Below are 13,131 nucleotides of genomic sequence, written 5' to 3' on the forward strand. Positions count from 1 at the left end.
AAGTAATAATAGTTGTGTAATTTGCATTGTGCATATCAGCGGGCTGGCGGGCGGTGCACTTTATTGCACGAGTACTACTGCATTGGTGGAAGTAGCTATATTATTGGTCCTTTTCTTACAAATAATATTTGTAAGTAATGTACTAATGTAGAGCTATATTAATGTAATACATGAGCTATTAATCATCTAATATATAAAATTCTCGTGTCACGGTGTTCGAACTTGAACTCCTCCTAAACGGCTTGACCGACTTTTACCAAATTTTATATGCGTATTCAGTAGATCTGAGAATCGGCTACTATCTATTTTTCATACCCCTAAGTTATAAGGGTGGTCCACCCCTAAATTATTTTTTTTATTTTTTAGACAATTTTTTTGGTTTTTATTTTATTATGATACAGCATACAAAATACATACAACCTTCAATTTTCACCCCTCTACGATCAACCGTTTTTTTTGTTAATTAAAACCCTATTTTTTTTTTGCAAAACAACGTTTGCGGGAACAGCTAGTCTAAATATAAAATTTCACCTGTTGGAAAATGTTCATGTTGCAATGGTTTACGATATTCCAGTCTTTGCATTCGGGCGGTCTTACGGAGTCCTGTTCGTGGCGCGAGCTCTTCAGGGCATCGGGTCTTCCTGTTCCTCGGTATCAGGAATGGGAATGTTGGCAGAGAGGTACCCTGACGACAAGGTGAGTGTTTTGTTTTCATTTTTTTTTTGTTTTAAGGCCAAAGTATACATTGTGATTGTTTATAGGTGTAAAAACTTTAATCTTTTGATTGTTTAGCTTATTTGCTGTCGATTAATGTATCATATATATTACGCTGCATAAAAAAATTCAGATATAATAAATAACGTAATGACAATATAGTAAGAAAAAAAGCATTTTTAAAATATGGATTTCTAGTTATTAAAATCAATTATTTTTCTATTATTTTTAATAGTTTTCTGAAGATCGTCTGCACTGCCCTTGCCGGTGTAGTCTTGCATAACCCTCTTTGAATTGGTTATTTATTCTTTTTTATTTTATACAAACAACGTATCAAACTACAATTAATGCCAATGAAACCTCCCATCGTTTCTGGATTCTGGATTCTGGACAAGCCCTAGTGGAAACACTCGAGCGTAGTAACCATTAGAGGTATAGTTTAGGTTCGGGAAATAGGTATAAGAAGGAGATATCGTCTCCTTCATGGGCAATGATCGCTTGCGCCTATCATTCCTAAAATTCGGTAGAAAAGTAGTTCAGTCTGCAACAAAATAAAACCAAACAGAAATAAAAAATAGTAACACTTACAAAAGTCCAGAAAATAATTTGGATATATATATATACTTTATTCCAGGCATACTGAAAAAATATAAGATCAAGTTTTTTACAAAAAAGTATTAACCTAGTCCCAAATAGTAAAATAACAAAAGAAATGTAAATATATGAAATAAATGTAAAAAGTCTGTGATTTAAAATAATCTGATGAATAAAAAACTGTGATTTGGGAATATAGAATTTGCAAGGAAAGTATGCAAGCGAAGAATGACAGACCATGAGAGGCGTAAAAGGAATGAATATCTTTTATTCATACATATTATATAAATAGCCTAAACCCCTATACAGTTATTTTCTGTAAAATAAATATAGAATTAACATCGAAGGATCTGCCCTATAATAAAATACCGTAAGAGCTGCTATGATAATTACTAAAATTTCCGTAAAAATGGTTGGAGGTGTAGTGAAATGCACCCAGCAGTGAAATGCTTATTTTGTTCACCAGGAGCGCGGCAACGCAATGGGCATCGCGTTGGGTGGTCTGGCGCTGGGCGTCCTTATTGGCCCTCCGTTCGGAGGACTCATGTACGAGTTCGTCGGCAAAACCGCGCCCTTCCTGATGCTTTCGGCCCTCGCTCTCGGAGATGGACGTAAGTGAATTTTTTCGATACCTTACACCAGTGCTGGGAACCAAAAAGATTAAGAATCCTTTTTCGTTCCCGTATCTTTTTATCCTGATATCCAAGTAAAAATTTACATCTATCTATTTATTATCTCTGCATCACTCTGAGTTGACTAGTATATAAAAAGACATAAACAGTGTAATAAAATAAATTAAACCATAACGAAGTCCACAGGCTGTGCATAGTAACAATTAGTTTGACAATGACATTTCTAAAATCTATTATAGATCAAATAATTTTTATTTTACAACTAACAAAAAAAAATAACTAATTCAAATGCAAAATATTTTTATTCTAGTAGGCATTTACATACACTTTTGAATCGTATTATTCTGACGCTATAAATGGTACGGTATCACCAATTCGGAATACCTGAGAAGCGCCGAACAGAAACTCCACAGTTACTCTTTTTAAATGAAATTTAACAATTTTAAAAGAAAAAAATTCAATACTTACCACTAAAAACGTGCCATCTTTTCTTTGAAACAAAGTTACAAACGGTTCACGTTAAAAATGCTTTGACGCATCGATGTTTAATAATTAGTTTTTTGTTTATCTTACGAATACAACATAACATTATAACAATATTAAGTGCAATAGGCGGTCTTATTCAATCCGTGATTTCTAACAGAAAAAATATGTATTTTTAAGATATGTCGAATGAAAACCAAAAAATAACTGTTATATAATATACAAAGGATAAAGATGTATCTACAATTACATAAATATTTAATTAAATGGAAAACATAATAACACACATTCACTTAATACTATTTTCTTGATTTCTAGTTTAAAAACAAAAAAATGAATCCAAAGTATCACAGAACCAGAAAAACAATCCAATTAAAACAATTAAGAGAATCTCCAGCATTAACAATAAAATTTTCACGCACATCCCATAGAACTCCGCGTTTCTCTAACGTAGAAAAACGTGGACGCCGGAAAAAAAATAATACTCAAAATACATAAAAAGTTTCTTAAAAAAATCTAATTTTTTTTCTTTATTTAAAAAAATTACAGTCACGGTAAGTAATTCTTTCGTATAAGTCACATTTATTAAAATGTTAGTAATAGTTGTACCAACCAAAATTGAATACTTTTTTAATTTTTATATACGTAATATGTTATATATCATTGAAGCTGGGGTTGAAGATTCACAGAAAGCAAAAGAAAGTGAACACGTTATGTATAGGATGTCACATCAAGGGATCTTTCTTTTTCCGACACCAGTACTGCAGCTGATGATTCTGCAGCCCGGAGTGGTGCGGCAGGAGACCGAGCCACCGTCCCTGCGCGACCTGGTCACAGATCCCTACATCATCGTCGCTGCCGGTGAGTTGAAAAATCACGTTCACAGCTTCTCTGCATTCTTTACTATTCGACATCAAACTGAAGCCTGTAGTGTACGGGGTGTGGCTATGCTAATTGCACTTAGCATAGTTCCTTGGCTAACTATATAATAGTATAAAGAATGCTATATTACATTCAATAAGCAGTTGAAGTAAATCCTTCAGAAAGTATTGAGTTTTGTCATCTTGCCTATTGATGATAATACAGTATCCCATGTCATTAATGAATATGAAAATAGGCAGGATATCGACGAGTTCCAAGAGTAAGCATTCAACTTTTGTTCACCAACTCTACCTTTTACTTTGAATCAAGAGCACAATTTGATAGCAATAAATATCAAATTAAATTATTTTAGGAAGACACTTTTAAATTAAGAGGTCATTCACCCACATCAGAATCTAAAGATATTTTCTCTCACGTGCGACCACTTTTCTCTTCAATCTTTTTTCAACCATTTTTTTTATTTAATGTGGCATGATCTGTTGTATATTGTATGTAGTAAATTTTTAATGTTATGTCACCAATAAAAGAACAAACAACAGAACTATTATCTATACGGTAACTTTTATTGTAATTTTAATTTACGTGTACTGTTGGTGTACGTGACAACCTTTAATTCAAAATAGAACTACCAGAGTTCTTATCGCGTCCGGTTTCAAGAAGAGACCACAAGAAACCAATAGGAGTTAATCTTGGAATTTTTCAAAAAGATTTTACTTTAAAAATCTCCACTAATACAAAAAAAGTAATTTTTTTAAAAATTAATTTTAGTTTCCTGAAATTTTGACTATAGTAAAAATAATTCGTTCAGAAGGAATACCTTCAACATCTCTTTATAAATCAAGCAAGAACGATGAACTTGCTAGTTGTGGTCGATTGGCGGGTAATTAAACGGTTTTATTAAACGGTTTTATTTAGTTCGACCCGTATGGAAGTTATTTGTTTAGTTATTTGGGTCAAAATTAGAAATTGAAATTTAAGCATCTATCCGTTGTCAGATTGATCTGAAATTTGGTACACACATTTAATTTAGATGACAATACAATATAATAAAATCAATAACATTATAAATCTAAGATGGCCGCCGATACAAAATGGCGGATTACATATTTTTCCTTAACCCCCTCAATATGGGTATCAAATGAAAGGGCTACACTAGTAAAACACGATGATTATGTCAAAATTTTAAATTCAAGTTGGACGCCGTTCCAATATGGCGGATTAAGTACATATTTTTCCACAACCACCACAATATGAGTATCAAAAAACCGTTTAACTTAAAAGTTTTTTAAATGTATTTATTATTACTGCATGTGTCTCGAATAATGTTTTGTTTTGTTAACTTTAGTTAAGATAGAGAACTTCTCTACTCCTATAGTTCTCTACTCGTAAAAATTGATACTTAATCACACTGACATTGAGGAACATGTTTCAGGAGCTATCACTTTCGCGAACGTGGGCATTGCTATGTTGGAGCCAAGTTTACCCATCTGGATGGCGGACACCATGGAGGCGCGCCGCTGGCAACAAGGAGTTGCCTTCTTGCCAGCCAGTATCTGCTACCTCATCGGTATACTTTCGTCACTGTAGATTACACTGGTGTATTTAAACACTCATTCATTCTATGAATATGATAAAGAATCGTATCTATATATATAGTTCCGCTAATTAAATTATTCTCTTTGGCAATAAAATATAGATTGTAATAATATTGCTACATAAAAAGCCGCCATATGTGAAAGTTCCCGCGGACGTCGTCACAACGCTCAACCGTTTGCTCGTCTCGCCCACTCGTCTCGCTCACTCGCACGGCGTGCACTATACGCGCTCTTGCTTGCGCCCTGGCATGTAGCCAAGGCGCAGCACGTGCGCCCGCGGCCGTTGCAGTTCTCGGGAGTCGGATTTGAACCAGAGAACGATGCGCAACCGCTCGTAGGCGCATTATTCATTTTCCGGGCACAAATTATGTTAATTATTCAATAAATGTTTTTCCACATCACAAGATTGAATATATTATATATATTTTACCTCGGGATTGAGGGGACAAGACGCAGAGTGTGCTTTGTTTAAAACCTCCCGGAGGAGCCAGGGCTCATAACGCTTTATTCTACAGTTTCACTGAATTGACAGGCCGCCGAACTTTTGTTTTGCTTCGGCGAACGCTTGGAGTATGCTCACGGAATCCCTAAAGACCTTGACTTGGGCTGTCAATAGTTCATAATACCCTTTAAACTCGACTTAGCTAGTTGCTAGCTGGCTAAGTATACTACCACTTCGGAAAGCGTTTGCGCTGGGTGAAGAAGTGGATGCAACTCCATCAACGATTCTTTCTAAAAAGAAGATGTGGTCACATCTCTAGGTCAATTAGTTCTCAAGCGGCTCTGAAATGATTGAATTTAATTGTAGTTGGTGGAAATTGAAGATGAGACTTGATGTCTCGAAGAAATGATCAAAAACCCTTTACTGACCAGAATTGTGAATTTTATTTTTGCTAATTGTTAGAGTGATGTTTTTTAGACATTAGGACAACGTTTCCCAACATAGAGATACACATAGATACAACATAGATCCTCATGGAGGCAATTCAAATGTTGAATCGACGCAAGTTAAACCCTTTTGTATTAAAGTAAAAAACATATATATTACATAGTTTAAAATTTCGCAGTACGCTATATTGCACATATATTTTCTTTTACAAAAATAGCTTCACCATATCATTACGCGACCATAGCAGTAAGTAAAGAACAAGGTAATAGATGGCGCTATATGAAGCATAATGAAGATGAAGAATATAATGTTTTAAACAGATTACAGAACTAATGATGTTCGTGATTTATGTAAATATTTGTTATCTGTAATAATTGCAGGACTTGTTAAATTCATGGAAATATGTGACTTTCTTTTACAAATTGTTGCGGAGTTACTATGGGTTTCATTTCAGCACTGTGAAATTCAATCGTGTTTATAGGGACCAACTTATTTGGACCTCTTGGACATAAGATGGGGCGCTGGTTGGCGGCTCTGTCTGGACTTGTGATTATCGGACTCTGTTTGATCTTGGTAAGTTTAAATACACTAATTATACACGATTACGTTTGGGCATATTTTCAATTCATCATCATTGTCATTATATCAGACTATATACGCCCATTGCAAGGTATAGGCCTTCTCACCAAAGATTCCAACGATGACCGGCCTTTCGTTGCCTAAATCCAGCGACTGCAAGCGACCTCTACTTTGCCGTCGGTCGACCTAATGGACTGCCTTCCCACACTGCGTTTACCGATGCATGATCCCCACTCTTGAATTTTTCGGCCCCAACGGCCATTGTTTTCACGAGCGATTCGCTCCTCTGACTGACACTTAAAACGAGCAATTCTTAGAGTTACAGAGATGATCTTGATTTTTTTGTTTTCAATTATTTTCTCTATTTTGTTTACTTTACAGTTTTATATACTTTCCACTGAGCTGTGTTGTAAACGTATTTATGTAGAACAATGTCGTATTTTTCTTCTTATATTAAAAGAATCACATGACTTCAAATTATGAAGCATTATCTTCATATCTACTAGAGACACACACAAAATTTTATCAAAACGATTTAATTTCTTCAAATAAATAGGAGATGAAACTGATCAAGAAGTATGTACTCAATTTCTTCTAATAACATATTATTTTTACTATATTATCAAACTACTCTTATCAACTATTTCAATACGTTCCAGATACCGATGGCGCGAAAATTGGAACATCTGATTATTCCCAACGCTGGATTGGGCTTCGCTATTGGTATGGTGGACTCCTCTATGATGCCTGAGCTTGGGTTCCTTGTGGACATTCGTCACGCAGCCGTCTACGGTTCTGTCTACGCCATTGGTGACACGGCATTTTGTCTTGGCTACGCTGTTGGTACGTTGACCATTATACATTCATCTTTTTTGCTCGGTATATTGACGTGGGGAAGTCCGTTACTACCGTGAACCACCGGCAAGTATCTAATCTTGCTCCTTGCTAACAGTTGACGATACGAGTAAACAGTGATGATGCGAACAGAATATACGAATACTATGAAGAGAGCAAGGAAAATCGACAAGAACATGTTTTTTATGTTCCTTGAAATATGAAATGTTTACCGGTGACTAAAAAATATTATAATTATAATAAGACATTATTTAAAAAACTATTCGGTTAGTTTTTATTTAATAACTACAGAAATATTCGCTAGAATCGTTAATTACAATTCTTTATCAACCCAGGCTGATAGTGTTGTGGGCCAAGCAATGGCAACCAACCAAATCTAGGTTTGACTTTCTCATGGAAATGCCAATGCATATTGAGTGACAACCCAAGCTGATGTGCCATTGATTAGGACCATTCATGGAGGATCCCATCTGGGCGATCTAAGATACAATATAACCTCATACAATCTGAGTCAGATTTATTATCTATACAAAGCATCAATCTATTTGTCATAATGCTGTGGAAATATCTAGAATGCACTTTACTAGCAGTAGTAATATTTTATTTTCTAACTACATAAGATGTAGCACAAAGCCTGATCACAAGAGAATCGATGTGAGGGCTCCATTGAAGTTAATAAACAATTGGACAACTCAGGAAAACTGTAGAGTGTACATAGTTTAGAACATCAACATTCATTTATTTTTTTCAGGGATGCTTGATTTACATTGAATAAAAAATTCACAACTGCAAGCACGCAAGCCAGGCCGGACTGGCTAGGTTATCTTTTTCCAATTTAAAGTGATCACTTTGAAATATGTTATATGTATATATCATCTGTCAACTTATTTTTTCTTCTTTGACAATGCGACAGGCAAATACTTCTGGCAGTACAGTCTTCAAGGACAGATAATAAATAATAATTAATTTTAATAAATAGTTATCTGAATAGTAAAAACGTATTATCTTATTACGTTATCATTTCGTTATTAATTATTACTGAAACCATAGAATTTTTCGTTGGGTGTTGGGTACATTAAATGAAGTATATAAAAGAAGTATACGTGAGAGAGAGTTTTTTCACTTTTTTTGGTTTCCCTTTGATAGTTTACACCTATAACCAATCACCGTTTATAATAGTAGCTGCTCACAAACAGAGTAGTTACACATCGCATGAAAACTAACCAATAGAAGAAAAATGACTAGGCCCAAAAATGTAACCAAAAAAAGGCAATATGCACGCAAATCATCTTTTATTTTGTATTTAGTCTTATATGTATGAGTTGGAATCTTACATATAATGCGTTGGAATACCTAATAACACTAAAATTTTAAAAATGTTATTTATATAAATTTCAGTATTTATTTAGAGCAAGCAGGAAATATAGTTTTAAAAATTCAAAACATCAACATATTAAACAAGAAAGGTTTTAGACGTGGTAAAAAAAATACTGAACGATCTTAAAAATTTGTTTTACCCGCACACTCATCACTGGTGCTGAGAAGATTCGAGACCAAAGACACACACAATACACTACAAAGACCATAAAATACTTTATTTTTTATCTTAGGATCTGTGTGAGTATATATATGGGTTATTTATGTGTTATTAAAAGGGATTTTTATGATGTAATGATGTGGTGTGTGCAGGGCCTGCATTCTCCGGCGCTCTCGTGAACAGCATCGGCTTCGAGTGGATGCTGGTTATCATTGCGCTGCTGAACTTCGCATATGCACCCTGCCTGCTCATGCTGCGCTCGCCGCCTGCCAGGGATGAGAAACAGGTGTGACTTGTGCAACACTTGCTCAACAATTCATTGATTCTGTAATAAGACTGTAGATATCAAGGAATTCGGTTAGTCAGTTGTAGCAAAGCAAGCTTCTCGATAACTTAAGTGTATCGTTAACTTAAGATTTTTTAAGTACAATTTGAGGAGAATTTATTATACTCGTGGCATGGTTTCGACCTTCCTAACCTTATGTCTCCATTACGGACTATACCTTATTTAAGGGGAAGTCCCCTCGTCGGAATATCTTTATTAATTGGGTTCATTTAGTTTATCATAGAGCAAGTTGTTGCACTTGCACTGACCAGGTTGCACTTTATTTTTACATATATACGTCATACTTTTGCGCAGTGGTAGCCCAGTAATAAAGGACTGAGACTTGCGATCGTAGATCACGGGTTCTATTCCCCGGATACAATCTTATGTAATTCACAATTTTTACTTTGATTATATAGGATTGCGACTACTCCCAAAAAATTTCCAGAGTAGACAACAGCGTCCTCTGCGTACCATAATACCGCACTGCGCCTGTCAAGTGTAGTGATTATTATATATCCCCCATAAATGTCTTTAGAAGAAGCTATGATTTTCAATGGGCGTCTATAGGATGAAACGACGATGTCATACTCAATATTGGCGGAAATTTAAGCGATGCAATTTGTTTGTGAACCTAAAAAGAAACAAACACTAATACTATTTTGGAAGCAATTAGCTCCTAAGCAGTTAAACTTGTTTTTTATTAAATCAACTTTTTTGTTACAATTTTTCAGAGTTTGATCATAAGCGAAAAATCATCGGTACGGTACGTGACCTACCAAAACGAAGAGGAGGAATAAAGCGCGCCATTTTCGCTGTCACTATCGCGAAGTCCGCCATTTCCCAACGCCATTTTGAAGCCCGCCCGTTTCTAAGTATAACATACGCAAGAATTATTCCAAAGGTAATTTATTGTAAGACATATATATACATGTAATTTTAAGCATCTATATACTCATAAAGTGTATTTTTCTGTACAATTTAATCTAAAAAAATTCTTCATATTATCTAAAAAAAAATAAAAAAACTAATGAATCTATCTACTATTTATTATTCACCTCAGTGTATTTTACAGAATATATTTCTATGTATACTGTAGTAACTAGTATATGTTACATAATAGTCCATAAAATCAATATATATATCTGTAATTATGACCAATATATAGCTTTTGACTTTTAAAAATCTATTTATATTATATAATTCAAAACGGTCAACATGTAGTCGCATTTATTATCTTTAATTATTTATTTTATTCATTATACACTCCTTTTTAGTGCTCGCCCGCTTTACAGATAATTCGGTCTGTTGTATCTAATCTTACTTTATTTTTTCTACTACATCCGTTTCTCTCTCGTTTCAACATGGTAACATTTATTTACCTACGATAAAATCCTATTTTAAAACATTTCGATGAAATTTTCCTAACCAGACACTGTCTTAAAAATTTATTTTACCGCCTCTTAATATCATGTATAAATTATAATTTTGCGAATGTGACTGTGACAATATATTTATTAAAATGTTTTATGAAACATTAATATATACTGTATTTTAGACAATAAATTGATATTCATAAATTTGCTCCACATTCGTTGGATTTTTGTTTCACATTTAAAATATAGATAATGGACAATAATTTTTTGTTACATAAATTTTAGCCATTTTTGTACAATTCGATTAAAGGTCCAAAAAAAGTATTATCATTTATTTATAAGAAAAACATAATATCTGCCTGCATAATCAAATGTATTTGAAAAGTAATTTTTAAAAACATAGTTGTTAAGCGTATCTAGTTGATGTCTATTTATACATTTAATATGCTAAAAAGTTTAAATACATATTTTCTATATTTTTCAATATACCGGTGTATAAATTGTGACATCTCATGTAAATCAAATATGAATGATTAATCGATTTAATTCATACGTTTTTTGTTTAAAAAAAAATATATGCATTTAGATTTTATAAATATCGTAAGCTAGTGTAGTAGATCGTTATTAGTAAAGGTCTTGTAGTTAATTCTATACCTTTTAAAATAGTAGAATTATATTCATAAAATATACTCAGTAGGAATTTACGCTTTTATCTGTAGGCAATTTTAACTTAATCTAATTTTATGTACTTTGTGTTTATGGTGCGGACCTCATATCGATAGTGTTTCCTTAATCACATCAATTTTCAAAAACGAAAATTTCAATCTTTTTAATCTATTTAATAAAAAAATAATAATAATAATGTGATACATTTTAAATGTACATATTACGCAGACGTTTAGACTTTATCTTATGTTATCGCATTATATATTTTAACAATTGAAAGAATATCTATTTATCAAGTAATTTAGTAAATTTGAATACGAATACAATTAGATACAGAGATCAAAGAACACAAGAGGTTTTGTTTTTTGTTATAACTATGTAAAGTTTGTCTTTCGTTTGTGAGTTTCGATATCGTATTTCCCAAGTTAATAATTATGTTATAGTAAAAAGTAACTCGAAAAATTTATGTTCTATGTAATATTTTAATTACAAATATTTTTAATAGGTACCTTAATTATTTTTTACCGAAACACTCGCCTTTTTTATTGGTGTATGGCTGCACAGATAAAAAAGTCGATCGAAACCGGCCCATACCATTTACATACTATTAATTTTGTATAAAATTTTACTTTCAAAATCATTGATTTAAAATTATTTTTTAATGCAATAAATCATAAATATTTTTAAGTTGTTATAAATACACTTAATAAAATTACTTTTGATGTTTCTGATCATGGCTGTTGTAGGATAGGAGTAGTAAATAGTATATACAGTAAGAAAAAAGAAAATAATCACGTAATCTTCCAGTATTAGATACGCATTGTCATTCATGATTTCATCGCTAAACTAACGCTAATTCACGTAACATTAAACATATTTTAGGATTATGTTTGATTTATTTAACATTAGACATGAAGAAATTGATTTTTTATTAAAAAAATTCAGAAAAACAACAACGAATGAATTTAAAAAAATATTTAGATTATTTAACAATATATTAAGATGTAATCATATATTGATAACTCATAGATTTTTTTATATTAAGCTCATGAATTTGTTGTCATTCGCTTATAATTATCAATGCGTTTATTAATCGATCATTCATATTTGATTTAATTTATTTTGTAATGTTTGTACAAACGATATACTAAACAATAGCTGGAATGGGTCCTTTACACTTTATTATTACTTAGTGTTACTATTTTGATTGTCTGAATGATTTGAAAGTTTTTATATTTTATAAATACGTTTCATTGGTACTGTAGCTTCGATTCAAAAATTGCCTATCGAAGTAATTACAGAAAAATAACGTGTAAAACAGAACGTCTTTTAAATTGACAGCTAGAGGTGCATCGTTTATAGGTTATGTTTCATTATCATTCAGATATTCAGAATAATGTTATAAAATAATCCTAAGTGTAGAAATGAGCCTCAAGGTGAAAGTGTATGGTAGTAATAATTGAGAACTTTGTAAAATATACATCTATCTACTTTATATCATATATTTTATTAGGTAGTGGAATTTTGATGTTGCTATTAACGTGTTACAATAACATTAATGTGATAGATTTAGTGATATTTTGACGCTTTTTTCGTGTATAGCTGCGGAGGTGTCATATATATAAAATATTAATTTCGTTATGGAAAGATTAGAAGCTTGAAACGAGTATTGTCGCCTCAAAAGTTAGAAATACCTCTAATATTATCAAATTGTCATTTACTATTGCCGTGACGTACATCTGCTTAAAATTTTTCAAAATACAAACTATTTATTATAGTTAACAATCAAATTTTATTATCAGTGTTTAATTTAATTATTAATAATTTGTAATATAAATATTATTTAGTGTATTGTTATGTCAACATTTTATGTATTTTTATAGTCTGTTGAGTGCATACAATAATGTATATGTTTATGGTTTAATAAAATGTGGGTATATGGACGAAATAGTTAATTTTATTTTCCCTATTTTCCTGTATATGTTACCTAAGGACAAGTAAATC

At 32.4% G+C, this 13,131-nt stretch overlaps 1 protein-coding gene across 1 annotated transcript in view; it reads left to right on the top strand.

The window, feature by feature from the left end:
* Positions 1 to 9,956, top strand: part of Vmat (Vesicular monoamine transporter) — a 31,070-nt gene extending 21,114 nt beyond the window's left edge. The window contains exons 5-12 of the mRNA XM_068769913.1: positions 575 to 696; positions 1,775 to 1,919; positions 3,183 to 3,284; positions 4,738 to 4,872; positions 6,271 to 6,362; positions 7,028 to 7,211; positions 8,913 to 9,046; positions 9,820 to 9,956. Coding sequence (XP_068626014.1) covers positions 575 to 696; positions 1,775 to 1,919; positions 3,183 to 3,284; positions 4,738 to 4,872; positions 6,271 to 6,362; positions 7,028 to 7,211; positions 8,913 to 9,046; positions 9,820 to 9,885 — 980 coding nt within the window. The 3' untranslated portion in view covers positions 9,886 to 9,956. The remainder of the gene's footprint in view (positions 1 to 574; positions 697 to 1,774; positions 1,920 to 3,182; positions 3,285 to 4,737; positions 4,873 to 6,270; positions 6,363 to 7,027; positions 7,212 to 8,912; positions 9,047 to 9,819) is intronic.
* The last annotated feature ends 3,175 nt before the right edge of the window (positions 9,957 to 13,131 follow it).

The sequence above is a fragment of the Battus philenor genome, unplaced genomic scaffold (assembly GCF_028537555.1).
Source record: "Battus philenor isolate CCGP_79_NKW_IND1 unplaced genomic scaffold, ilBatPhil1.0.hap1 SCAF_29, whole genome shotgun sequence".
In the NCBI taxonomy this organism is placed as follows: domain Eukaryota; kingdom Metazoa; phylum Arthropoda; class Insecta; order Lepidoptera; family Papilionidae; genus Battus; species Battus philenor.